Genomic DNA, 25,779 nt, shown 5'->3' on the forward strand with positions numbered 1-25,779 from the left:
TCACACATTATCAAAAGAAAAACATTATACATCGTGCATTCTTAATTATATATCCTACCAAAAGACATTGACCAAAAAGGACAGTGGTCAAAGCTTTCAATTTAAGCCCAGTATAGAAAGCCCAAAACTGGTGAACCTCTCCCTCAAATAGAATAACAATGTCCAGCGGGAGTTGGGCTTTAGTGTAATTTCCGTATTGAACTAGGGCCGAAACCAAATGTGTGTGTAACGTGTATAGATGTTTTCTTTCAGAAAAAGAAAAGAAAAAAACATATTTCTCACAACACTCCCAAGGTTCGAAAAATACACATAAACCTTAACCTTAGCTCTCTTTCTTTAATTATATAGAAAGATAAATTTAAGTATTACTAAAAGCGGATGGGGTGAAAACCATAAAACGGAAAACATACACAGTTGTTGATCATCAATCGGGATTGGAGATTCAAACTTAAACCACTCATACTAATAATACTCGTCACAAGATGCCACAATTTATTTTTATTTTTATTTTTATTTTATTTTTTTTGACAAGATGCCATTGTTAGGTATAGCTTCTATTTTGAACATTAATTGTAGGGCCTTTATTCTCTCTCCCTTTTTTATATTTGTTAGGGTAATTGAGTTCTCCTTTATTCTCACGTGTATGCATCCTGTTGCATTAAAGGCAAAGGCACCAACGACTGCATTCCTGCATGTATCTACTATCTACTTATAACAGGCGCTGCTAAAAGTGGAAGTAATTGCAAAGCTACGTCGTCTACAACTCTTCATAGACAATTGAGATTTATAGCTCCAACAAACTGAAATTAATATGACGGTAAAACGTAAAATAATGTAAAAAATATTTTAAAAAAACTAAATTCCATGCATTATATATTTCATCATAAGTATCAATGGATAAACATCACTCTACATGCCCACTTACACAACTAGAATTAAGATTAATTCTTAAACCCAAAAGAAAAAAGAAAAATAAAGATTTAATTAGCACGACCACACACAGAAAATTAATTCTAAGCATTATTATTAATAACTCGGCCAGATTCATAGTTAACAATGGACAAGAACCCAAATCTTATGTTCTTCATTGAATAGCAGCCTCGGATTCCATTCATATTTGCACTTCTGCGTTTCCCACCGAAGCATAAAGCTGAAGTAGGTGATCCAGATTTTGATTCATGATGATCATGCTCATCATAATCTTCCTCATATTTGTGATAAAATTTGCGGGCCCCTTTGTTTCTCAAACTTGATGCTGAGGATGATGATGAGTAGTTTGAAGATGATGATGATGATGACCATGATGAGGATGATGAGGATGCGGACGACAGTGATGGTGGTGGCTTGAGCATTTTCCTCGAAGACCTCAGCCTGGGAAAAATGGTGTCCAGAAATTTTGATTTGGAGGTGATTTTGTGGGTGCGTTTAGGGTTTGGTTGGGTGGTGGAATAGGAAGGTGGGGGTGTGAGAGGAGGAAGAGAAGACTGTGAAGAAGGGTGCTTGGGTGTACCTGGCTGAGACTCCCACATGAATGGAATTGCACCTGCTGCTTCTCCGTAGTAGACTCTGCAAGAAGCGTTGGCCATGGAGGCTTCTTCCTTGGAGACAAGCTTCGAGGATAAGTACCTGTTGTCAACCACCATTTTGGATTAATATATGATCAACTGCTCCTGCTTCTGCCAGAATCTGCCCTCTTGGCTAGCAGAAAGCAGATCTGATGAAAATTCAAGATCCGAAGATGAAGCAGGGTAGCTAGGCTGGGTAGCTGTGATATTTGCTTTCTTGAATTAAATAGAATATCTTCTAGACTGGTTAGCAGTTGAATGTGGGGTTTAGGGCTCCACACATTTGTAGGCTCATAAAATATATATATATACAAAATGTTCAGAAACAATAAATGCTGGTTTCTGGAATTTTGTCTCAATACGACATCAACTTATTGGAGTTCAAAATTTGTGAGATATATTTGCGCAAATTATTATTTAGCTGCTAGGTTTGGAAAAGAAAGAAAGGAAATGAATTATTAATTAGGTGCTACGTACCCTTGATAATAAATAAATTTTGGAAGAATATACAATATGAGGCTGTTTGATAGACGTGACATGGATTGAGCAGGACCATGAATAAATCGCCATAACAAAAACAGTTGAGAAAATGTTGGATTTGGTTAGGGATGATCACTGTGTCATAAATGAGTTCTGGTGGGGATCCATACATGTCCCTGATTAGTTTTTCTAATGGCAGAAGAATTCTGAGGAAGCCAGACTTGCTCAAAAAACAAGCTCATTTGCATTTTTTTTAAATTTAATTATGGACTGGTAGGAATTTCAAGATGTGTTACAGTTATATATAATAATGTGTCTATTTTGATACTCGTAGAATAAACATTTAAGTGACAACGATTGTATATAATTATGTAATTGCAACTCTAACTCATAAATGTCAGAAATTAACCACTAGTAAAATATGATAGATGTGGTAGAAAATGTCATTTGGTGGATTAAATTGATGTTTTCTTTCTGCATGTGACCATGGTCCCCGCAACATTCATCAAAATTTGTACGAACAATTGGTACAAAATTTACCTTTGTAAGGGGTATATAATCAGTTTATAATGTTCAACAACCCCCACCAGTTTGTGTGCCCTAATTTAAGAGCTTATGACCCACGGCTTTAAATCCAGTCTCCATCCTTTGCCACTAAAAAACAAGAAATGAAGATATGCTTTGCTTTTGCTCTCTCTCTCTCTCTCCCTAGGGGAGGGGTTGGGTGACCTGGTCTGGTCGCATGCATTAAATCATCGGCAGTTTGTTCTTGGGCAGTTAAACAATTTTAGTTATTAAACAGGTTTATTATGTGTACGTAATAGGATTTCACGTTTTGTTTGTGATCAGTTGTGAACTCAACTCAGACCAAGCAATATATATTCAACTCAAGGCAAGCAACCCATGTTGCAATGCGCAATCAACGGGAGCTCACATCTCATAATTGTCATCTTTTTCCTTCTATACTTGTCTTTTTGGGATTATTGTATATGCAACATGGGATTATTGTCACTGCTTTATTCTCGGTGCATGGTTTCTACTTTGTAGGCTATGTTATGCTCCTATTGGAACGATACGCATTGCATTTTGTTGTTGTTTATATAAAAGGAGGTAACTGATCTTAACCGCTTGAGTTATAATTTTCTTTTTATTTATACTACCTTCTTAACTTACTCGTATTTAAGTTTTGATATGTCAATCAATGTCAAAAGTACTTTTGATTATTAGAACGCATTTGTTCGTTTGAGATTGCTTTTCTAAGAAGCACTTATGCTCATATGCGCTTTTATCAGTAGAACGTTGAAAATTTTATTTAAAATCCAAATGCTTCTTCTTAGAAAGAAGCACCTAATTAATATGCAATCATTTTTGTTTTTCACCCATAATTATAAGCACTTTTAAATTGTTACGCTAGATACAATCAGAACTACTTTTGTTTGCTAAAAAATGGTTCTACTCCTTCCAAACGCACTCTCAAATAAACGATAGTTCATAAATAGCCCAAAACAAGCCATGCATGTGAAAAGAAATATATATATATATATATATATATATATATATATATATATATGTAATAGAAATGTGACTCAATGAAAATATATATGTATATTCCGTCTTTGTCAAGGATTTATGTTGACACTATTGACGCCCTTTTATGGACACCAACACCCAATGGCTATTCACCTTTTTTTAGAAAAGGAGGCGTAGACAGGCAGGACGGACGCTGTCACGTCCCAACCCACGGATTTACGTAATTTTGGGTTAAGACGTGATTCACACCTTAATTATAGAATTTTATAAAAACTATAACTAAAATGTGAAGAAACATTTAAATAAATAAAGTAAATATTTCACATAGAATATTCGAAACAACAACATCTGAAAGCTTGAAATAGTTATATTATTTTACAAGCCAGACCTACTAAAGAGTTTACTAAAAGAGTAACTCATTATTTATCCACAAGCTATGTACACAGTACACTCTTATAAATATGCCAAAATCATCACAAGCTTTAGATTTCAGGTTCGGTACCTGCAAAATCTATTAGGGGGTGAGCGAAACCACAGCTCAGTAGGGACATAAACCTTTTTGCATGAAATTGATATACTTAAATTTAGTGACAAACAATCACACAGCCAAATATCACATTATTAATAATAATGCATGAATGCTCTTCATCTAATCCCGTTAATTCATATAACTGGACAAGCAGACCTGCACGTCCCATACCATGCTTATACCACTTGGTCCCGAATGCCCATTTATATGAACTCACACCCATTTCAACCGTCCCATAATTCCCCTTTTGTTAGTCATCTTGTCTAACTCCCTTTTGCCAGTCTCGAATCATCCAATAAAAATCATGTGCACTGTGTGATCCCTGAGACCTGGTACCTGCCAAGAGTTAGACTCAACTACACAAAAGACTATATCCATTACCCTCTTTTCCACCATTGTTTTCTCAATCCAATAACTCCAACCAATTTCCATGACATTATATATGCACAACAATGTAGCAATTTAAAACATCACCAATGCATATATACTTATGCCAACATTGTGCAAATAGTTAAGAGAATATAAACACCCAATACAAGGAACGTCAATCAAACAGTACCACGTATAATGTAATGCTCACAGAATTTAATTAAATCAATCTCTGAAAAAGGCCCCCAAGAAACCCCTACCTCAATTCCAAGGCTAACTCCAAGTTAAGAAAACACACAAGCTATGACCTCTAATTCCTCCTGAGAATTTGATCACCACTTGCTTTCTCTTGTTTTCCTTCTTTTTTTCTATATCTCACTCTCTTTATTTCTCTCAAGCACAGCTATGCATGAAAACAACTAGTAATGACCCTATTTATACTAAGAAGATGGCGGCAGCTCTCCTATGCTTCCATTGGCTGCATGTTGATTTCATCAAGTAAGGATAACTATTCCTACAATTACAACAACTCATAGTAATATTATAGTCACAATACACTTGTAGGCCTTAGTGTGTTGCAAGCAAGTGTTCTTCCACACGTTGATTAGCTTAGTAGGCAAGGAAAAGTAAAGTTGCCATCTATACAACAATCAAAGTCAAGCGGTTGCATGCAAGAGATGAAGTGTTTGAGTTTCCTAAGCCCAACCAACTCTCATAAGTTCATGAATTAAAACTATCGTAGCTTCTTAACACATAGAAGATAAATATCACAATTGAATATTATTCTAAATATATACCATTAAATACCCAAAATATCTAAGGGTACCCATTTTAAAGAAAAACAAATAAAATATATAATTTATAGTTGAACATATATATATATACTAAGTACAAATATTTATTTAGAATAGTATTGTAAAAACTATATATATATATATATATATATATATATATATATATATATATATTTAAAAACAATGTTTAATCTTCTTTTATAAAAATTATAAAATTAAAAAAAAACTTTTTAAGAATACAAATTCTCACAGACGCAAAATAGGTGGCCAAGAGATCGAATCATAATTAATAGAGTAATATTAGTTTTTTTTTTAGGTGAGACCCAAGGGTATCCACCGCCGACAGCAGTGACTAATCCCTTTCGCCGCGGGAGCTCTCCCAATGGAGGTAAACAGCTGGCCATGAAATGCGCTCCATTCCCATAGGCGGGGATCGAACCCCCAACCTCATGGTTAAGGAATGAGGTGAGCTACCACCACACCACATCTCATGGTTATAGAGTAATATTAGTTGATGTGCCATCTATCTAGAGTTGCTGTTATTACGATGATATTAGACGTTTGCATGTGTTTGATGATATTGTGTGGTTGTTGACGCACGTAAACGTTTATCACTTCTTTTGGTCTTCTAAATTTATTACAAAGCTACTTACTTAGCCAGTCGCTTTTGAGCTGTGGGCTTTTTCTGTTTAACTCTTTAATTCACCCATGAGCCAGTCGCTTTTGAGCTGTGAATATTTGATACCTAGTCCAACCTAATAACATGGGCTTATGATCCTTATTTCTATGGGCTAACCAATCTAATGTGGGCTTTAAGTCCAAACAACTTCTTTTGAGGGTTTACCATGCATAACATTATTTACATTTTTTTCTTCTTTATTTTTTTACAAAATATTACAAGACATGATTGATTGTTATGATAATGTGCCATGTGCTCTATCCTTCTTTAAATTTGGAAAGAAAATAAAGTGAAGGCGTGTATAAGTGATTTTTGTTCACTTTAATCACTTTTACTTTACCACAAAAGGAAAAATAAAGAATAAAAAATAAAAATACTTTGATCTAATCTGCAGAAATAAAAGAAAAAGTGAAAATCAAAATAACATAAAGTTTACCAACCAAACATGGCCTTTAGAAAGTCAATCATAACCGCAACTGGGACTCGATGACTTTCCCAAAGACCGCAATTCACGCTCAGAATCAAATCAAAAGCACAGAAGAGACTAGTCAACCAACAGATCCCCTACCTCGCACCCACAGATCAACTGTAGCACCGAGCCCTCATTGGCTGAAACACATCAAAAGTCAAAAGACAATCACCTGACTTTCCCTCTCGCCATTCCCGCTCCGCCACGTCATGAACGAGAGAATCCCCATCTCTTCAGGTCCTCCACCCGCACTGAAAACCAAAACCAAAAAGCGCTTTTCTTTCCACTGCACCCTTGCTCGCCGAGTGGACCCGGCTGTACCGACCGAGTCACGACTCGGTCCCCCACCAGCAGCATCATCATCATCATCACACTCCCATCATCCTCGGTAGTCGGTACCACATAAAACCAGACGAAGGATGTTTGGTTTTTCCATGATGGGTTTGTCCCAAACTTCCATTTCAGAGGCTTCTTCTTCTTCGTCTTTTAGCCGTGAAAGATTCTTGCTTAATGGCCGTCGAACCGGTTCCGGGGACACCTGGCATCAAGGAAATGAGGTCCGAGACCGGGTCGGACTTCCGCTTTAGCACGGGTTCGGGTCATGGGCACGGAGCTTCTATGTCCCCGAGTCCGCCCGGGATAAGGAGGGTGGGCTTGAGGGCGGAGATTGATACTTCCCCGCCTTTCGGGTCGGTCGAAGAGGCTGTGACCCGTTTTGGTGGCCGCGGGTCTTGGATACCATTCTACAAACTCGGAGAAAACTATGTAAGTACAGTGAAATTCAAATACTAGTACTATCTTGTTATGTGGGGTTAAACTCTGACTCTTTGACCAATTTTGTTTCGTTGTGAGTAAAAATTCAAAAGCTAGTTTAATATTTGGTCACTTAGGAATTTGGCTTGGGAAATATGCATACTAGTTACCTGTAAATTTTATGCAACAAATTTGATATTCAAAGCTATTGTAATGTCACGTAAATGTACGGGGAGGGAGTTCGAACTCAATATATATGCATTTTTGCAACTTGTGGAACAGGTTATTATGGATAGACCATGAGATGTATATATTGTGAAAACATTTCTTTATGTCGAATTTAATTGTGATATTTCTGCTACTAGATAGTTTATGTTTAGTTATTGAATTATTAAGCAGAATGGGGTTGAAGAGTTTGACTTGAAGAAGGTGGAGGAGCAGGCAGCAGAGTTGGAGAAGGATCTGATTGTGAAAGAGCTAGAGACACTTGACGTGCTAGAAGAACTGGCAACAACTAAAAGGATTGTCGAAGAGCTAAAGCGGCAGCTTCAGAAAGAAGCCTTGAAATGCTTGACGGTAGTCTCGCCACCAGATTTTCATTCAGAAGAACACTTTTCATCATCCCCTGCTGTCAAGGAAATGAACAAGGAGAATCATAGAAATGTTGCCAGCAACCAGGAGCACATGATGGGGAATTCAAGTCCCTACCACACTTCTCCTGATCTGATCTTGACGGAGTTGAAACAAGCGAAACTGAACCTGGGTAAAACCATCAATGATCTTGGGGTGATTCAATCTTCTGTTGAAACTTTGAATAAGAAAATGCAGAACGAGAAGAACTTGCTTGAAAAGACCCGCGAGAAGCTGACTTCGCAGTTTGCAGGGGTGTCGTCGCTGGAGGAGGAGATGAAGAACATAAAAGTGAAGATACAGATGGCTGATGATGCAGAAACCAATGCTAAAATTAGCTTTGAGAATTCAGCATGTGTTTCAAGGGAGCATATGCAATTTAAGAGAATGACAGAAGCTGCGAACTTCGAAGCATCAGGGGCAATGTCAAGGAATGAACAAGCCAAGAGCATTATGAAGACTGCTGAAATGAGGTGGGTTGCAGCTAAAAAGATGGAAGAAGCAGCAAGGGCAGCAGAAGCTGTCGCTCTTGCTGAAATCAAGTCTCTAACAAGCTCTGGGGGCTCATCAGGGTATGTCCTTCCAGAGCCTGAGAAAATGAGTGTTAGTTCTCAAATGAAATCTCCTCTAAACTTGAAAGCTCAAGAAGCTGAGGGCTGGTTCAAGAAGAAGCTAGTAGATGCCATGCGCCAAATTGATGAAGCTCATACTTCTAAACTGGCCATACTAAGGAAGCTGAAAGAAGCAACAGAAGAAGTTAAACACAGTAAACAATTCTTGGAGGAGGCTCTAAACAAAGTGGAAATTGCGAATAGAAAGCAACTCGCTGCTCAAGAGGCTCTCCAGAGCTGGGGACCTGAGCATGACCACAAGGAACAGGCTGCTGCTTATAACACCACCAACCTAAACAATTTTCAATCACCAGATTATAATCGGAACTCTCCAATGAATGAGATGAACAAGTCAGTCATAGTAAATGAGGGTCCAAAGCCTCATCTAAGGTCAACAGTTTCAATGCGAGATGTTCTTAGCAGGAAGCAAGTTCTGCCTGAAGATTTTGTGGAGAAAAAGGAAATGGACCGTGGCCACCCCGAAATGCACCGAGTGGCTTTGAGCGAAATGCTTCATGCTCTGAGGGAGGATTTAACATTTCCTGCAAAAGTTGAGAAAGATGGAAATGATCAAAAGCCGTTTTTGACACAGAGGAAGAAGTTCGGGTTCATCCACATATCACTTCCCATGTCGAAGCCAAGTAAGAAAAAGACGCAAACTTTGAACGCAATGTGACACATTAGATTGATTAACAGCAACTCCTTGAGCACCAACAGTTTCAAATTCAGTTTCCTTGTTTATTTAGTTATGCTTCTGCTTATGTTAGTGTATTGAAGGTGTGGTTTTAATGTCTGTCTGTCTGTCTGTCTGTATATGTGATTTATTAATCTGTACTATGCAGTGAGGGTTGGGATTTGTTACTTTAATTATGAGATGGATTTGGAATGAAATTTTTACTAAGATCAGAGTACTGTTTGTGGTTTGAGCAGCTGCAATTATATTTCTTATCTTGTACTTGAGGAAGGCTCACATGGAGAATTGCTATTATCTCTTCAATCTTTAGTTATAGGTGTGCCCTCTATCATTCACAAATGACCAAACATTATGACATTGTTAAATAGTTTCCCTGGCTCAAACCCATGTTACCATTCTAAATTAATATAGAGGGTTTATTTCGTCTATTTGACTTGTATGATTATCTCGTACCGTACGACGTATATACTTATTTTAAAGTATGAAGATAAAGTAAACAACACATTCGTAACATATCTCTTAAAACATATTTGACTCCTTACATATGAAAAAGATTTTAAACATAAATTATAATTTGACACGTATGCGGAATTTTGTTATATTTTAATGAATCACTCTAGTATATATGTAGCCAAATAGTGTTCGTTCTTAAATTTTTTAAAAAGCTTTGTGCTTTCACTAGTCACTAACTATTCTCATTAAAAATCGTTGTGCGCCATGCCGCCATTTCCACTTTTGCGCGGATTCGGAGTTACCGCGGGAAATTGCGGTTTTCGGTTTTTCACTTTTTACTCTTCTTTTCGCGTACCCTTTTCAATTTTACAGCAACGTCCCGTCCCGCCCAAAACGTGTGCGTGCAAGTTAGCAACCCAAATTGTACTAAGCTACCGTGCACGGCTTGTGCCGTACGGACCAGACCACGTCGGCATAGTGGCGAAAAATTACAAGTGGGTTGGCCCACAAAATACATTGTGTATGCGCACTTAACTAGCAGCGTATCTTAGTTAGATGAGCTGTAAATCGAAAACTGGAAGTGCGCCAGTTTGCTCGTCTTCCACTAATTTACGGAATTCCTATAAAATAAATGCAAATTTAATCTTCCCTGAAAAAAAAAGTTGAAAAAAAAAAAAGTTGCAGAGTTGCAGAGCATAGTGGTGCATCAATGGCGAATCTGAGAAGGACCCGGAAGAGGGTTCACGGAATCCCTCGTGCTCCAGATGGAAGTGCTTTTCAAAAGTGGTATGGCATATAATCCATTATGTTCTTTCTCTACTTTTTTTTTCCTTTCTTTTTTGGGTTTAATTTAATTCTCTTCTAAGTTTGGATGACATTTTGGGCTTCTTCTGATATGTTTGTAGCAACACCTGTGGGGCTTCGGTGCCCATTGCTTTGGCTGGCATGCACGAGTGTGATCTCAATCCGAAGGTGAAGAGGTTCAAAGGCGTATGCCTAGATGTTCAGAAACAGAGCTTTTATGACCAACTCATAGTCATGTCACCTTTTCATTTCTTCATGTAAGTTTTTAGATATAAAGTTACTTACTTTATTGCTTCTATTACTTGTTCTTAGTCTCAGTTTAATTTAATTCTGTGGGTTTATCAGGAAAGAGTTTACCAAGACCAGCAAGGCTGGAAATTGGGTTGCCATTAACCGAGAAGGGTTTGAGGCATGGAAGAACATGTCCGAGAAGGTAAAGAGTGAATCTATTATCTTTATAAGCCCTACCCAGTTGTTAAATTTTCGAATCCATGAGTTTTTATCACATTTCTTTTGGACTTTTTGCTTTGGTAGGAGAGGCAACCATATGTTGCAGAAGCTGAAAAGGTTGACAAGGCTTATGAGAAAGCTTTGCTTGAAGAAGCAGATGATAAGCTAAAGGTAAAGCTAAAGTTGGAAAAAAAGTTTCCAACTGTTTCTCCATCTATCCCAAGGCGATAAAATTTCCTCGTTCTTTCTTCAATTCCATTGTTTTTATGATCTGTAATTGCCCATTTGTGATGCCCTTTGGTGCTCATAACGTTTCCAATTTCAATTGTAGGTCATGATGACCATTATGTTTTATACCTGTTAATCTACTGTTATGTATTTTGTTGATAGCATGCATAAATGCGTATGCTTAAGCTTTTGTTCTGAACTAATGATATCAAGGTAGTAATAAGAAAGAAAAGCTTTCTTCTCTTTTCTAGTAGTGTATTATTTGAATGTGACTTTCCATCTAGATCCTCTGTCTGCTCTCTATAGTGTATAAATCCTAGTCTGCTTTTTCCCATATACTCCAGAATGATTAATGACCTTATAATTAATCCTAGTCTCCTCCAGTAATTCAATTAATGAGAAGGTCATCGGTTGCAGGTAGATGATGAGGCAGATTCAGCGATGGCCGGGAACAATGGGAAGGCTGGTGAGGTATGTTTGCTTTAAGGCTCAGAATACATTGTGGTTTAGTGGTTGGTTTTGTATCTATCTGGTTCTGGATCCGATTGTTTCCTACCCGTCTGCTCATGAACTTGTGTTTGTTTATATAATGTGGTTCAATCACAGTTTTATGGAGACTATGAGAATTCTGATGGCACTGATGAGCTTTGGGACAACTATGGTAGAGCTGGATCCTGGCAGACCTACGCTCGGTACGCTTGTGTCTAAAATTGCATTCCTCTCTTTCCTTAGTCTGCATTGTCTTGCTAATTCCCTAAACTTCATCCCCTCATGATACAGGCCAATAGGGTATGAGTTTCCCTCAGGCAAATGGAGTATGATTTTTGAAGACTCTGAAGTTTGAGAAATCGCCTTAAGGTTTCTTTTTCTTTTGCTGATCATTTTGGGCTGATGCCAGCATCCAATTGGCAATGGTGGAAAATCTACATCCTCAGATTATTTTCCCATTACCTGTTTTCTCAAAGGCAAGTCATTTTGGCTATTGTATAGTAGTAGTAGTGGATTCAAACAAAAAGGGTTGAAAAAGTTTCAGTTTTTGATGTGAGATTGAGATACTTGAGAAGTAGATATTTTGTTTATATTGTCCTTTGTAAAATGTCTCACCTAGCAGTTCCAGAAGAAAGAGCTTCAAGTCTTTCTGTCAAACCCATCGGCTATGATTGTATTAAGTACATGTTAATTTGCTACTGGTTTCATGTGTTTGCTAATTACCATTATTTGCTAATTACAAATCATGTGTAATATAATTATATAAGGGAAAAAGGGGGTTAAATTATATGTATGATTGACCTAATATCCAACTAACTCCACTCCCAAGCCTTCTTGGTTATAGGCCTCCTACTCTTCTCCTACTTGGAAATATGGTAAATGTTTAACCTCAGTCACCCAAAGGGGCATCATGCATTAAATCCAACTCTCTTTTATACTTTGGAAAATGCTTTAAAATTCATTTATTTTTTCCAAAACTCTTTCATCTATAGTATTGTGAGGTTTATATAAGACTCATGAAAATTGTTGGAATTCTATAAACATCCTAATATTTTCAATAGGTTACTACAATTTCATTCCAAGTACTTCCATTTTTTCCCCTTTTTTTGTTGTCAATGTTAGGAAGAGAGATGAGGTTTTTCTCACACGCTGATGTCGTGGAGTTTCGAACTTAAGGCCATTGGTCCGCAAGTTAAAACAGAGGCATAGTTTCGTCACATAACATTTTAGCAATTTTGCAAAGACCTGCACAGTTAAATAATCCATGCCATAGAAAAACTTTGAAAAATCAAGGATAAAAGAGAAGAAAACAAAAAAAATGTTGAAGGAAAATATTGGTGCGAAATATTGGTAAGTTTACTTATCACTTATCTTTTTTATTGTTATTGAAGGAGGTTTTCTCTTTTGGTGCGAAGTAAATAAGAAATATTTATTGTAAAATAAGATGAGGGCGGCCACTTATCTGAAAAAAAAAAAAAAAAAAATTAGGAAGAAAAAACAGATATGACCTCTCTCTCTGATACTGATAGCACGTGATTTGCACTGAGAAAGGTAAAACGTACGGTCACGTGGACTTCATAGCAATCTCAAACGAGCATCCCATCAACAAAAGATTTTTACAAAATTTAACTCCAAAAAAGAAGAAGAAGAGAAAATAATTATATAATAAAAAATAAAATAAAATAAAAAACGAAATAGCAAATAAACAAATTCGAAGTAAAGCAACTTCTCTCTCAGGGCTTGGAGGCTCTGTATTCATCTCTGATGGACTGTACTTGCAGCAATTTCAGAAGCTCGTCTTTGCTTCTTCTCGGGCGATCCCCATCTCTTCATCCACACTCATCGTTCCCTTCCAAGCTCAGACTCTTGGTATGCCTTTCTCTATCTTCTGTAATTTTCGAGTTTTAATTTGGCTGTTGATTGCTTCTAATTCACAGACACTGAAGCGTTTGAACCTGGCTAAGCATGCCCGGGTGGTAAGGAGTGCTTGTGGGTTCAACGAAAACGGCTCTGTTAATGGGTTTCCCGTCACACCCAACAAGCTTTTCATGCAAGAGGTACTGATTGCTCCCCTTCTAATGTTTTCTTTATTTATTGGGTATTTGTGTAAGTTGTGAAAGCAGAGCTTGAAAAGTTTCGGTTTTTAATTGTAAGTTTGCTTCTTTTTGTTTTTGTGTGTGTGTGGAAAATATTGGTGAACCAGAGTTTCTGGGTTTTGTTCTTGTTCTTCAGACAAAAAAGAAGAAGAAAAGGATAGGTGATTTTGATTAGCTTAATGTTTTTCCTTCTCTTTTTTATCGTTTCAGGCAATTGGAGCTGAATATGGAGAAGGTTTTGAGACTTTTAGACCAGATGGGCCTCTCAAGGTTGATGTGGTAAGGATATGGGGGTATATGTATATCAGCCAAATTGTTTTTTATGAAGTTCTGTCAAATTTATTTACTCGTTATACTTTCTGGCTCTCTAAGAGCATAGGCTAGAACTTACTAGTGTTAATTCTTATTTCGAGTAGGATTTTTTGAACGACAGACTCCAAGAAGGTTTTCTTCAACGTATACGATATGCCATGAAACCTGATGAAGCGTATGGTCTTATTTTCTCTTTTGACAATGTTGTGGTAAGTTTTTGTAACACTCATTAGTTATACTTTGAAAGGAAAAAAAAAAAACACTTATTAGCTCTATGTTTTGAAGTTTTGGTGGTTAGAAATGATATGCCAAGATCATCAAGAAAAAGATTTAAATGTGCAATTATTAAATGTGTATATTATGTGTTTCAGGCTGATACTCGAACATTGAAATTAAATTCTTGGAAACAACTTGCCTCAGAAGAGGGTATGCAGCATTTCTTCCCTTTTATAGCCCATGACAGGCCTTTCAGTGCATTCTCAATGTTGGATAAAATGTTGAACTGGTTTTGCATGCTGTTTTGTGTGCTTCTAAAACTCTTTTTTTTGCTTCTTTTTGGGAAGTCCAGAGGCTCAGATATTCGAGATTATCCTGACTGTCTTTAGTTTCATTAGCAGTTGTTTCTGATAATATACTTTCTTTTGTTCCTAAATCTTTTATTCTTTGTCAGGAAAGGAAATTCCTGAAGATGCGGATGTGCAAGGACGAATGCTTTATGCAGGTGCTGATCATGTGTTGCATAAGGTTTGGGATTAGTGTTCATTTAAGGATTTGTGGTTATCTAAATAGTCAGATAAGATGTAGTGTTTTGACTAGTAAATGCATCTCTTATGAGACAGTAACATTTCTACAAACTCTGATTGTCTAGAGAAAAAATTATTGAGTATAGAGAATTTAAGAGACAATGGGGTTTTAGAGCTGCTTTTAATAACGCAATTCTGTACAAACAAAATGGAGCATTAGACTGCAAGTTTTGGTTCCCAGTAAATTATGTTAAATTTGGCAAGATTTAAAGAAGTGTAACTCCATCTTTGAGAAGGTTATGATCCTTGGCAAAAGCAATATTGATCAGGAACCATATGATTAAGACATTCCATGTGAATGTCTTGCTCCTGAGGTATCTCTGTTAAGTAGTCTAGCTATTATGTCAATAATTTATCTCTTTGAATTCTTTTTCTCTGATGCATTGTTGCATCTTTTATGATCTTATTCTTCATAACTCATGAAGAAAAGAAAAAATTATTTTTAATCATGACCAATTAATGCATTTTGGGATTAAATACTGTTCCTGCAATTCAACTTTCTTTATCTATAACTTGTGGTGGTTGGTTGCATTTTTCTATTTCTAGTCTAGTAAAATTTATGGTTTATTTCCTATGAACCATCACACTGGATACTCATATCGGATGCACCTCATAAGTCTCCAAAAACTTTCAGCTTTTACTCTGGGATGAAGCAGAAGGAGAACTAGATAGATTGGCGTTAAGGTTTTCACAGCTATATTATGATAATCTTCTCAGGGTGAGTGTTAAGCTGTTTATAAATTATTTAAGGTTTGTCTCTTACATGCAACTACTGATGTTTTGTACCTTTTTCCTTTTCCAGCTTAGTAAACCTGTGGAGGGGCTCAAGGAATGGCTAGATGCTGTATCCACTGCTCGTATCCCTTGTGCTGTAGTTTCAAGTCTTGATCGGATAAACTTGACAGAAGCCCTAGAACGAATGGAACTCAAGAAGTATTTCCAGGTTGGTGTACTTTTGAATTACACAAAACTTTCCAATGGAAATTACAACAGAGTTGAGTGCTTTATAACCAAACCCCAGCGGAACTTGTGGTTTGTAATTTCCCATTGAGAGATGTGAATGATAAACCCATGGTGATGGATTTCTGTTAATTCCACTTACATCACACACCATACCTGATTGTCGTCATTGTGGGTTACAGGCAATTGTGACAGAGGAAGATGGAATGGATTCAATAGCTCATAGGTTTCTTTCTGCAGCTATGAAGGTATTTCCTGCAACTTACTATTACTAGTGTATAAATATGTACTTCTAGTGTCACCATAAAGGTCAGCTCTCCACTTAAGTCAGACTGTGTGTGTCTGGAATCAGTCTGTATCTTCACATGTTATTGTATACGATAATACAATTAATTTTCTTGGGATCATTCTCTAACCCAATCAATTATACCGCTTGCAGCTGGACCGAAAACCATCGAAGTGTGTAGTGTTTGAGGATGAGCCCAGAGGTATAACTGCTGCCCACAACTGTACAATGATGGCGGTGGCATTGATCGGCGCCCACCCTGCGTATGTACTCGCATCCTCTTCACCCTAGATAGCACTGTTTAGATGTCCCATGAATATAGAATACACCTACAGATACACATTCAAATACACATACATTGAAGTACTCATTAACTATGTACGAACACGTTGTACTGTATATCCTGATTGAGATTGATGGTGGCACATGCAGGTATGACCTGGTGCAGGCGGATCTTGCAGTTGCTAGTTTTAATGAACTTTCAGTGATCAATCTCCGAAGACTATTTGCTAACAAGGGTTCTACATTCATGGACTTGCAAAAGCAGGTTATAGAAAAATCTCCACCAAAGAGGAAGCTTACAATAGATACTAGTTTCTGAATTATTTTTTCTCTTCTTCTAATTCTCTCCCCCATCTTGTAATCTAGCAGCTGATCATCTGCTTTTTCCTTTATTTTTTCTTGGTTTGTACCTGATCTCATAATTTTCTTTTTCTTTTTTTCGTCTTTGATACACAAAGTTATTATAGTGAAAGCTCATTTCTGATGTTATACACACAAAAATTAAATATATAAAAACGCTTCCATTAACGTCTCAGTATTTAAATCTTAGAACTCCAATAAATAATCAATGGCCAATTGTTATAATTTATAATTGGGAAGTGAATTTGATTATTGGAAACAAAAGTTTGAATCTGCTTTCGCTTTCAAAATACAAGAGCAAAAAATTTCTATGAGGTAAGGTTGGCCTCAAAATTTCGTTCCTTGATATCGGATAAGGCTAGGGACCTCAATTTTCAACGGATTAAATTTGTTTGTATTATTATTTGTAAGCAACGACACGTCGTGATAAGATGAACAAACGACAGTCGTTGAAGCGCTTCATTTTCGTTACCGTTGACTGTTGGAGTGGTGGTGACATGGCAAAAATCAGCACCGGTGTGGAAATCCCCTTATCGTTATTGTCATCCTCCTCTGACAGACTTATTCTCCCTTTTCCATCTTCGCTGAGAAGAGAGAGAGAGATATGCGAAGAGCTTGGAGTTAGAGACCAATTAATTATCTTCGCATCCAAACATGTCCTGCATTCACAGCTACGGCTCCATAGCTTCCTTCTCTGTTCCCTCCTCGCCTTCCTTTACACGAAGATCCAGATGCGCCTCCAAGTCTAAGCTCCTCTGTGCACTCGGAGGTAATTCAATAACACGGCGTCGTTTCCATGCTTAGTTCGAAAGCTACGAACTGGGTTTTGCAGGAAATGGTCTAATTGATGTTGTGTCTGTTCCAATTTGGGTTCTTTATTTAGCACACAATCGTATGCTTCCCAAGTTTGAATTTTGCCCTCTTGTCTCAATGTCTCTCCCAGATACTCATTTTGTCTTTGACATTGTAATTCATGCGTATTTGATTCAGGGAGTGTGGCAGAACCCAAAGTTACCTCTGTTGCTGAGCCGCTTTTGCTCAACGCGGTTCGTGGGGACGATGTTGAAAGGCCCCCAGTTTGGCTCATGAGGCAAGCAGGGAGGTACATGAAGGCAGGTTCATTATATTTATATATATTTCTATCTCATTCTCTGTTAATTATTTCTTAGCTCTTGTAAGGCCTAAGACTGGAGTGGCTACTTCTCTTCTGCTTAGATACGTTCACTAACTTATTTCAGCATTTGTATATGACAGAGTTATCAAACTCTCTGCGAGAGGTATCCGTCGTTTCGAGAAAGATCTGAAAATGTTGACCTTATTGTCGAAATTTCTCTACAGCCCTGGAAGGTTTTTAAGCCTGACGGAGTAAGATGCCACTCTGGGATTCATCGTTGGTGGTTTTCCAGTTTAGCCACTTTCATTTTGTAGTTTTGTTACTTGTTTCTTTTTCTCACAAGTCTCTCATGTTTGTGACAGGTCATTTTATTCTCTGACATTCTTACTCCTCTCTCCGGGATGAATATACCATTTGACATTGTAAAAGGCAGGGGTCCCGTAATATTTGATCCTCTGCATACAGCTGAGGATGTTGATCAAGTTAGAGAATTTGTTCCTCAAGAGTCAGTTCCATATGTTGGGGAAGCATTGACAATCTTGCGAAAAGAGGTCTAACTCTATGCCCCCTTATTGATTTCAAACTTTTAATATCTTTGTGATTTCACTGTGAACTAGAGCCAATTATATGTATAAATCACTAAATTTAGCATCTTTGCTGATGTGGTGTCAATAATTTTTCTGATGAGAAGGATCAAAGGAAAAAAAAAATCTCACATGGTATTTGGAAGAGAGAACCAGAGTCTTTTCCAAAATTGTCCAGAGATCCATTAGAGTTTTACAATATTATGTTAGAAAGGATCCTGGAAGATTTAACACTACAGACCATGGAAATCTCTCCTAAATGCTACCTTGGAGACTTTGAAGTAAAGAACATGAATTTTTTTTACATAGACAGTTACTCATAACCTTCTCTTGTTTCACATGTCTAACTGGATGTTTTAAATCTCATTATTAGTTTATTATGTAGTTTACATTTTGAAGCTTTATTTTATTTCATGAAATTTGAAAAGGTGTTCTCTGCTACAGCCAGCATTATAACCTCTAGTATCCTCACCTATATCTTTACTTTTCCAGGTAGATAATCAGGCAGCAGTGCTAGGTTTTGTTGGGGCTCCTTTTACCCTTGCATCGTATGTGGTGGAAGGTGGTTCATCAAAACACTTCACAAAGATTAAGAGATTAGCCTTCTCTCAACCAAAGGTAATTCTAGTGCTGCTCGTATCTAGTTTTACGTAACTTGAGGTCTGTAAGCTTGGATACAAATGTGCTTTAGTGCTCTTCCATGGTGATACGCCATTGACTACCTACTGGGGCGTATTGAGCCCGGTTACAGCATTTCCTATTTGGGTTCTTTTTTGGTGTGACTGAAGGCCTGAAACTTAGATGCAAGTCATTCCCCTTTTTACTTTTTTTTGGGTCTTTAATCTTCCATTTTTTTATCATCATGGTTACATGCATTGTGAGAGAGCCAATAAGTAAGGTCCTTTAGCATCCGTCTTCCTAAATTTGCTCTACGATAGTTCTACCAATGATAATTGACTCTCATCATCCGACACCTTTATATTATTTCACCTTCAACTTGGTTAGTAGCTCCTAGGGTACTCCCTTTGTGAGAAAGTTTTTGGTTTCAAACCCATCTTGCAACATTCACCAGTACTTTTGATGTTTTTTGGGAGTGTTGCATTGTTTATGAAGGAGTGAATATCCATTTTCTAATCCACAAAAAATCTCCTTTGTTTTCTTTTTTAATGTCTTCTCCCCTATTTTCTGCCTGTTGACCAACTTTGTTGAGCTATGGTTCTTTCCTCAGGTCCTCCATGCATTACTTCAGAAATTTACAACTTCGATGACAAAGTATATTAGATACCAAGCTGATAGTGGAGCTCAAGCTGTTCAGATATTTGACTCATGGGCCACAGAGCTCAGCCCTGTTGATTTTGAGGAATTCAGTCTCCCATACTTGAAGCAAATTGTGGATGGTGTGAAAGAGACCCATCCAGATCTCCCTTTAATCCTTTATGCAAGTGGATCGGGGGGTCTGCTTGAGAGGCTGGCTTTGACGGGTGTTGATGTAGTTAGCTTGGACTGGACTGTTGATATGGCTGAAGGTAGACGGCGACTGGGACCAAATATAGCAGTTCAAGGCAATGTGGATCCTGGTGTTCTTTTTGGTTCGAAGGAGTTCATCACCAGCAGAATAAATGATACGGTGACTAAAGCTGGTAGAGGGAGACATATTTTGAATCTTGGCCATGGCATTGTCGTAGGTACACCTGAGGAGAATGTTGCTCATTTCTTTGAGGTTGCTAAAGGAATCAGATACTAAATTTTTTATTTAGATCGAATGAATTTCTGCTTAGTTCGTTGAGCTCCTTTCTTTGTAACTTTTTGTTCCAATTTTAGCCCTTGTTAAATTAATTATACTGCTCTTTGTAACTTGTTGAGGCCTTCCTTTTCTATTGAGGCTATTTAGACATGCAAAGCCTTTCTGTGCAACTTCTTAAGCAGGGACACAAGTGGCATTTGTTTATGGATTTAAAAGCTAATTAGTGTATGAAATCTTACACTGCATTTTCTACGAATATATGCAAGCACTCATTTCCGGGATTCTGGGTGAATAAGATTTAATTATATAGTCTGTGACGTGCTTCAAGATCACGTATATATAAGCTTGATTGTTCACCTACCAAGCTTGTCCCAGCTAATGATGAGCTTGTTGGGGCATCTCTATTATATAATAAGTTTTCAATAATCAGCACCGGCTAATTTTTTTGGAGCTTTCTTTTTTTGGTGAATAAGTTAATGTAATCCTTTTTCTTGGTTAAGGTACATTTTTAGCAGCTTGATTAAGTCTAAATTATTCTGCTTAATAAAACCTTGTCCAAATCTGACAGGATGCAGCTAACCTTGCCCAAATCTTCCTTTTCTTCTTTTTGGTAGGTTGGTATTTGGTCATTTTCAAAGCCATCTAAGAACTAATAAGCCACTGAAACGTGCAACATCTGAAATTTGTCAAAGATTTTATACCATGGGGCATGGAGCATGAAGCATGCATGCCTCTTATTTATTTTTATTTTTCTTGCTAGCTAGGTTGGTCCACGAGAATATGATCAATCATTAAACCTAATTAAGCATGAACATTACAAAAACCGAATCCCACTGTCACTAATCATCAAGATTAAGACAACGCAACGTCTCGTCTGATTGATTAGTCCGATTCATCTATGGTCCCCTTCCCAGCAATGAAGCCTATGACTCTTTATGAGGAAGGAACAAACATAGAAGAGTAAAATACGTTCTTGAATGATGATTAAGGCCATTTAATTGCTAATTAGTTTAATTATCAGCCTTGTAAAATAAAAAACAATTTTATTTCAAATGAGTAGACAAACGGTAAACCAACCGGGCGGGGGCCTCGAGTGAGCTGTCACAATTTGGTTGGTTTCCGAGTTCTAACTAAGGTAGTACAACAACAAGGCATGGTGACAGAGGTAGACAGACCGACCTTCCTTAACAACTTCAATACGAATTTAGTGGAATATACAAACGGCCATAACGTTTGTAACACATTGCTTTTTGTATCCTCTCATTTCTATCTTTCTCTTTCCTTCCAACGTTCAGATCCTGTGGAGGCTTTGTGTCTTCTCCTCAAAGGTAACCTCTTCACTTTCTTTTTCTTCCTTTTGATTTTTTGCCATTGCTGTTTGTTCTTTTGTCTTTCAGTATATTTGACTGCTTTAACTTTATCAAAAATATGTGTCACGATATGCAAACATTAACGTTGTCTCATGTTCTTGGAATTATAGAGATGACTTGTGTATAGATTTGCGTTTCTTAGTTTTCTTCCTTTCTCTCTTTCTTTGGTTGTGGCTTGGAAACTTTCCTCAGTTTTGTATCGGCATCTTCTCCGTTCTGAAAAAGGCTAATTAAGAGGTTTATTTCTTGACTTGAGCTCTTCATTCTGTTCTCATATACATTGATTTGTTGTGCCTGGCCGAATACAGATTGCGTGTATGGATTTCGATGATCCGTAGGAGAATTTGTTTGATGATCAGCAATTTAGTTTTAAGATTTGCTTTGTTTGATTGCTTAATTTTGATGATCTGGTCAGTGTGGTGTATCTGAATTTCTCAGAGTGGCAAGAATGTGAAACTTCCTTTTTATTGCTTGTTAGTCTCAGAATGATAAGCATCAGCACATATATGTGTTTATTGTTATAAGGATTGTTCTGGTACTTTCTTTTGAGAAACGTTAGTCATTTTCCTGCTGGGTTCTTCGTTTTTCTCATGCAGTGCAAAATACAGCCACCGAGGAATGCAAAAAGATGTGCTTTTCTTTCATCAAACCCTTTGAAATAGATTTCACTCTGGCCTGCCCTTGTACATTCTCGATGAGGTTGGATCCTAAACACACAGTGAAACTGAGATCATGGTCCAAATATTTGCAAATTGAAGCCGCAAAGAGAGTTTCTGTTGCGTTGAATGGTGCTCTTGCCCTGTGAGTAAAATTTCTCATAGTAGCAGGATATATAGCACATTATTATTAGTATTGTTGTTGTGTATTAATTAGAGTCAAAAGATTTGGAATGGAAAATAAGGGTAAGGTGTTGATGCAAAAGTATGAGATTGGGAGATTGTTAGGCCAAGGAAACTTTGCTAAGGTTTATCATGCAAGGCACCTCCAAACTGGCCAGAGTGTAGCCATTAAGGTAATTAACAAAGAGAAGGTTATGAAAGTTGGCCTAATTGATCAAACTAAAAGAGAGATATCTGTTATGAGATTGGTTAAACACCCAAACATAGTGCAGCTTTATGAGGTCATGGCTACCAAAACCAAGATCTACTTTGTTTTGGAATATGTCAAAGGAGGTGAGCTTTTTCACAAGGTATCAAAAGGGAGGCTCAAGGAGGACATGGCAAGGATGTATTTTCAGCAGCTGATCAGTGCTGTTGATTTTTGCCACAGCAGAGGTGTTTATCACCGCGATTTGAAGCCGGAGAACTTGCTGTTAGATGAAAATGGAACATTAAAGATATCAGATTTTGGGTTGAGTGCCCTTGCTGAATCCAAGAGGCAAGATGGCTTACTGCACACAACTTGTGGAACTCCTGCCTATGTAGCTCCTGAAGTTGTAGGTAGAAAAGCCTATGATGGTGAAAAAGCTGACATTTGGTCTTGTGGGGTGATCTTATATGTACTATTGGCTGGTTGCCTGCCATTTCATGATACAAATCTTATACAAATGTATAAGAAAATAGGCAAAGCCGAGTATAAATCCCCCAATTGGTTTTCAGTTGAAGTGCGCAAGCTTCTGTCAAGAATCCTCAACCCCAACCCAAATAAAAGGATTCTCATTTCAAACATAATGGAAAGTCCTTGGTTTAGAAAGGGGTTCAGCTCCAAATCCATTACAACTATAACAGAAGTCGAAAAACCAGCTTTGGTGGATGTTGATGCAGCATTTGATAATTGTGACAGCAGTGATCATAATACTGAGGCAAAGCAAGAGTTGGCCAGACCTACCAATTTGAATGCTTTTGATATCATCTCTCTTTCAAGTGGATTTGATTTGTCTGGTTTGTTTATGGGAAAAGATACAAAGAAAGAAGCACAGTTCACATCTGTGCAGTCTGCCTCATCAATTATATCTAAGCTGGAGGACATTGCTCAGCAGCTGAGGCTGAAAGTAAACAAGGATGGAGGGTTATTGAAATTGGAGAAATCCAAGGATGGCAGGAAGGGGGCATTGTCCATAGAGACTGAAATTTTTGAGTTCACTCCATCCTTTCATCTAGTTGAGATGAAGAAATCCAATGGTGATACATTGGAATTTAAGAAGATACTGAAAGAGGATATAAGACCAGCTCTCAAAGATATTGTGTGGGCATGGCAAGGTTAGGAGAAACAATAACAAAACAACAACAGCATCTGCATTCTTCCCAAGTGTGATATATCTCATTATTCTTGAGTGATCTTAAGCTTTTCTAATTTTGAAGTTTTGTTTGATGAATTATTCTTGTAACTACTGTAATATATTATTATTATTATTATTATTATATCTGGCCTCAATTGAAACTGTAAGCTTGAAGTAAAATATTATTATGAGTGAGGGCTAAAATCTTTTCCCTTTTTATCAGTCTAATCTTTAACAAAATATCAAAGCTTATACCTGAGCTCAATATAAACACAATCTTTATATGTACATTTTCTGCATTTCCCATACAATATTTGGAAACCATGGCAAATTCATGCTAACCTTCATCACAAATTCAAGCCCATCAGGTGGACTCAACTACTTGGGCGATACTTCTTGCCTCCTTCCCGAGAAAGAGATCTTCTTGCCAATAGCAGAAATGTGGAAGTTCCTACTTACGAAGAAATGAGGGAAGTATTTTCCCTATTCGAGTCTCAGATTCTTTATCACCATACCCAGAGCCATGGATGGGTTTGGCTAGGCTCTAATTTCTCTGGGCTCAAACCATGAATTGTATTGAAATGGCTAGTGACAAAACATATCCATTTTACAAATCTTGATCCACACAACCAAAAAAATATTATTTGAGTCACTTGTCATGATAAAGGTATCCGACTTTTTATCTTCATCATCATTTGGAACAGCTGGCATGAACCCCATGTTAGCATATTCCATCTGATTGCTGCACCTGCATGGCACCAAATTAAGCAAGATGCACAAAAAAGAAAGGAAAAAAAAAATGCACGACATTGTGAAGCATATTTCTATTTTTGATTTGCTACCCCTAAATTCCAAGACCTTAAAAACCAACCATTTTTAATTGGTTAATCATCAGAATCTGGTCAACAAGAATCATCGACTTGGGATGGGCCAACACATGCTTGGCCACGTTCACCAAAAAAAAAAAAGGGGCAGGTACAAAGCTGCTGGCAACCCACAAGGATTTGACTCATAATTCAAATTCCGATTCTGAATTTTTTAATTTAATTTAATTAGTGTTGAAAAATAATGCATAAAAGTTTAGGTTTGGGGTTGGAGATTAGAGGGAAAGATATTATGAAAAACTTTTTATTAGTATTAGAAACGTTTCAAGGGCAATGATGAGAGAGAGCCCACATGATTTCCACAAATATATAAGAAAATGGTAAAAGAAACAAGATTGGTTCTCCACTGTCCCATTGAAGATCGACAGAGAAGACAGAAGAAAGAGACGGTATATATCATAACCATCCTAAATTGTCTCCACCTCATAAGCCATAAGGGGTTCCATCTCCACTTGCTAAAGCTATATATAATACATATCACATGCACCATACTCTTCTCTTTTTCTTCTTCTTTTTTCTTTCCTTTTAATTTGGCCCATGGAAAAAATATTGTAATTTAATTAATATACTAAATATATTCTATTTTAATATAATCTGGACTACGGAAAGGGGTAGTCGAACTCAGTTGCAAGATGAGGAGCACATCCGCTCTAACCAATTTGACTAAACCAATATCTACCATTATACACTAAATATTAAAAATGGGACGCTTAGAAATATATAATATATAGTAGATTAGATGCATCAAACTTGAGTTGCCTGGTGTGATATGCTTTAGAGATGGGCTCTACCACTTTAATATATAATTAGTGGGATAGTTTTGAGTGGATAATTCATGTTTGTAGGGGTTTTGTTTCCTTATCCTTAATTCTCAACTCAAAAATCAATGAGTTCCTCACAAGATATATATTCTATTGGTTGTCATGTCATTCATGTAACTTTCACGCTTACCATTTTAAATAAGATAAAGATATTATGGGCGCCCATGAGAAAGCCTACGTCTTTGCCAAGCAAACCAATGCCTTCTTCATCATACATTCAATTCAAGGAAAAGCAACCTCTCTCTCTCTCTCTCTCTCTCTCTCTCTCTCTCTCTCTCTCTCTCTCTCCAGTATTATCACTCTCTTGATCACATACTACTCTTTCAATGTCAAATCTTTTTCAAGTTGAAGAGTGACTAATATAAAGGTGTTCTAATGGTGTTTTTGGATTTCCGTTACCTTTGTAGACAAATTGTGG

The 25,779-nt window shown here is 37.2% G+C and overlaps 6 protein-coding genes across 6 annotated transcripts; 5 read left to right on the forward strand and 1 right to left on the reverse strand.

Annotated features, from left to right (window-relative positions):
* Positions 1–844: 844 nt before the first annotated feature.
* LOC110765843 (uncharacterized) lies at positions 845–2,339 on the reverse strand. Its single transcript, XM_021969083.2, has one exon. The coding sequence runs from the start codon at positions 1,641–1,643 to the stop codon at positions 1,014–1,016; it is 630 nt and encodes a 209-aa protein (XP_021824775.1). The 5' UTR covers positions 1,644–2,339; the 3' UTR covers positions 845–1,013.
* A 4,250-nt stretch (positions 2,340–6,589) lies between these two features.
* LOC110765869 (WEB family protein (DUF827)) lies at positions 6,590–9,315 on the forward strand. The gene is made up of 2 exons (XM_021969111.2): positions 6,590–7,180; positions 7,568–9,315. Exons 1-2 carry the CDS (start codon positions 6,926–6,928, stop codon positions 9,083–9,085), a joined length of 1,773 nt encoding a protein of 590 aa, XP_021824803.1. The 5' UTR covers positions 6,590–6,925; the 3' UTR covers positions 9,086–9,315.
* Positions 9,316–10,131: 816 nt separating this feature from the next.
* On the forward strand, positions 10,132–12,117 carry LOC110765870 (HMG-box (high mobility group) DNA-binding family protein). Its single transcript, XM_021969112.2, has 7 exons — positions 10,132–10,342; positions 10,462–10,617; positions 10,706–10,793; positions 10,895–10,981; positions 11,456–11,509; positions 11,645–11,730; positions 11,819–12,117. The coding sequence occupies exons 1-7, from the start codon at positions 10,266–10,268 to the stop codon at positions 11,880–11,882; spliced, it is 612 nt and encodes a 203-aa protein (XP_021824804.1). The 5' UTR covers positions 10,132–10,265; the 3' UTR covers positions 11,883–12,117.
* A 1,085-nt stretch (positions 12,118–13,202) lies between these two features.
* LOC110765891 (Haloacid dehalogenase-like hydrolase (HAD) superfamily protein) lies at positions 13,203–16,804 on the forward strand. The gene is made up of 11 exons (XM_021969137.2): positions 13,203–13,396; positions 13,465–13,584; positions 13,834–13,902; positions 14,040–14,144; positions 14,307–14,361; positions 14,606–14,679; positions 15,373–15,456; positions 15,541–15,681; positions 15,881–15,946; positions 16,138–16,247; positions 16,417–16,804. The coding sequence occupies exons 1-11, from the start codon at positions 13,292–13,294 to the stop codon at positions 16,583–16,585; spliced, it is 1,098 nt and encodes a 365-aa protein (XP_021824829.1). The 5' UTR covers positions 13,203–13,291; the 3' UTR covers positions 16,586–16,804.
* Positions 16,805–17,159: 355 nt separating this feature from the next.
* On the forward strand, positions 17,160–20,326 carry HEME2 (Uroporphyrinogen decarboxylase). Its single transcript, XM_021969113.2, has 6 exons — positions 17,160–17,395; positions 17,617–17,738; positions 17,881–17,991; positions 18,103–18,291; positions 18,817–18,942; positions 19,553–20,326. Exons 1-6 carry the CDS (start codon positions 17,281–17,283, stop codon positions 20,066–20,068), a joined length of 1,179 nt encoding a protein of 392 aa, XP_021824805.1. The 5' UTR covers positions 17,160–17,280; the 3' UTR covers positions 20,069–20,326.
* A 920-nt stretch (positions 20,327–21,246) lies between these two features.
* LOC110765866 (CBL-interacting protein kinase 18-like) lies at positions 21,247–23,878 on the forward strand. The gene is made up of 2 exons (XM_021969108.2): positions 21,247–21,396; positions 22,035–23,878. The coding sequence occupies exon 2, from the start codon at positions 22,328–22,330 to the stop codon at positions 23,639–23,641; it is 1,314 nt and encodes a 437-aa protein (XP_021824800.1). The 5' UTR covers positions 21,247–21,396; positions 22,035–22,327; the 3' UTR covers positions 23,642–23,878.
* The last annotated feature ends 1,901 nt before the right edge of the window (positions 23,879–25,779 follow it).

This window comes from Prunus avium, chromosome 2, assembly GCF_965620075.1.
Source record: "Prunus avium chromosome 2, drPruAviu1.hap1.1, whole genome shotgun sequence".
In the NCBI taxonomy this organism is placed as follows: Eukaryota; Viridiplantae; Streptophyta; class Magnoliopsida; order Rosales; family Rosaceae; genus Prunus; species Prunus avium.

What these genes read in the sequence shown, in the direction of transcription:
- LOC110765843 (XM_021969083.2), bottom strand. Translation starts at nt 1,643, where the DNA reads ATGGTGGTTGACAACAGGTACTTATCCTCGAAGCTTGTCTCCAAGGAA.
- LOC110765869 (XM_021969111.2), top strand. Translation starts at nt 6,926, where the DNA reads ATGGCCGTCGAACCGGTTCCGGGGACACCTGGCATCAAGGAAATGAGG. An exon ending in ACAAACTCGGAGAAAACTAT is followed by an intron (nt 7,181 to 7,567) that starts GTAAGTACAGTG and finishes ATTATTAAGCAG; the next exon opens with AATGGGGTTGAAGAGTTTGA.
- LOC110765870 (XM_021969112.2), top strand. Translation starts at nt 10,266, where the DNA reads ATGGCGAATCTGAGAAGGACCCGGAAGAGGGTTCACGGAATCCCTCGT. An exon ending in GGAAGTGCTTTTCAAAAGTG is followed by an intron (nt 10,343 to 10,461) that starts GTATGGCATATA and finishes ATATGTTTGTAG; the next exon opens with CAACACCTGTGGGGCTTCGG. An exon ending in AAGCAGATGATAAGCTAAAG is followed by an intron (nt 10,982 to 11,455) that starts GTAAAGCTAAAG and finishes CATCGGTTGCAG; the next exon opens with GTAGATGATGAGGCAGATTC.
- LOC110765891 (XM_021969137.2), top strand. Translation starts at nt 13,292, where the DNA reads ATGGACTGTACTTGCAGCAATTTCAGAAGCTCGTCTTTGCTTCTTCTC. An exon ending in ACAAGCTTTTCATGCAAGAG is followed by an intron (nt 13,585 to 13,833) that starts GTACTGATTGCT and finishes TTATCGTTTCAG; the next exon opens with GCAATTGGAGCTGAATATGG. An exon ending in ACAACTTGCCTCAGAAGAGG is followed by an intron (nt 14,362 to 14,605) that starts GTATGCAGCATT and finishes ATTCTTTGTCAG; the next exon opens with GAAAGGAAATTCCTGAAGAT.
- HEME2 (XM_021969113.2), top strand. Translation starts at nt 17,281, where the DNA reads ATGTCCTGCATTCACAGCTACGGCTCCATAGCTTCCTTCTCTGTTCCC. An exon ending in GCTCCTCTGTGCACTCGGAG is followed by an intron (nt 17,396 to 17,616) that starts GTAATTCAATAA and finishes TATTTGATTCAG; the next exon opens with GGAGTGTGGCAGAACCCAAA. An exon ending in AAGCAGGGAGGTACATGAAG is followed by an intron (nt 17,739 to 17,880) that starts GCAGGTTCATTA and finishes TGTATATGACAG; the next exon opens with AGTTATCAAACTCTCTGCGA.
- LOC110765866 (XM_021969108.2), top strand. Translation starts at nt 22,328, where the DNA reads ATGGAAAATAAGGGTAAGGTGTTGATGCAAAAGTATGAGATTGGGAGA.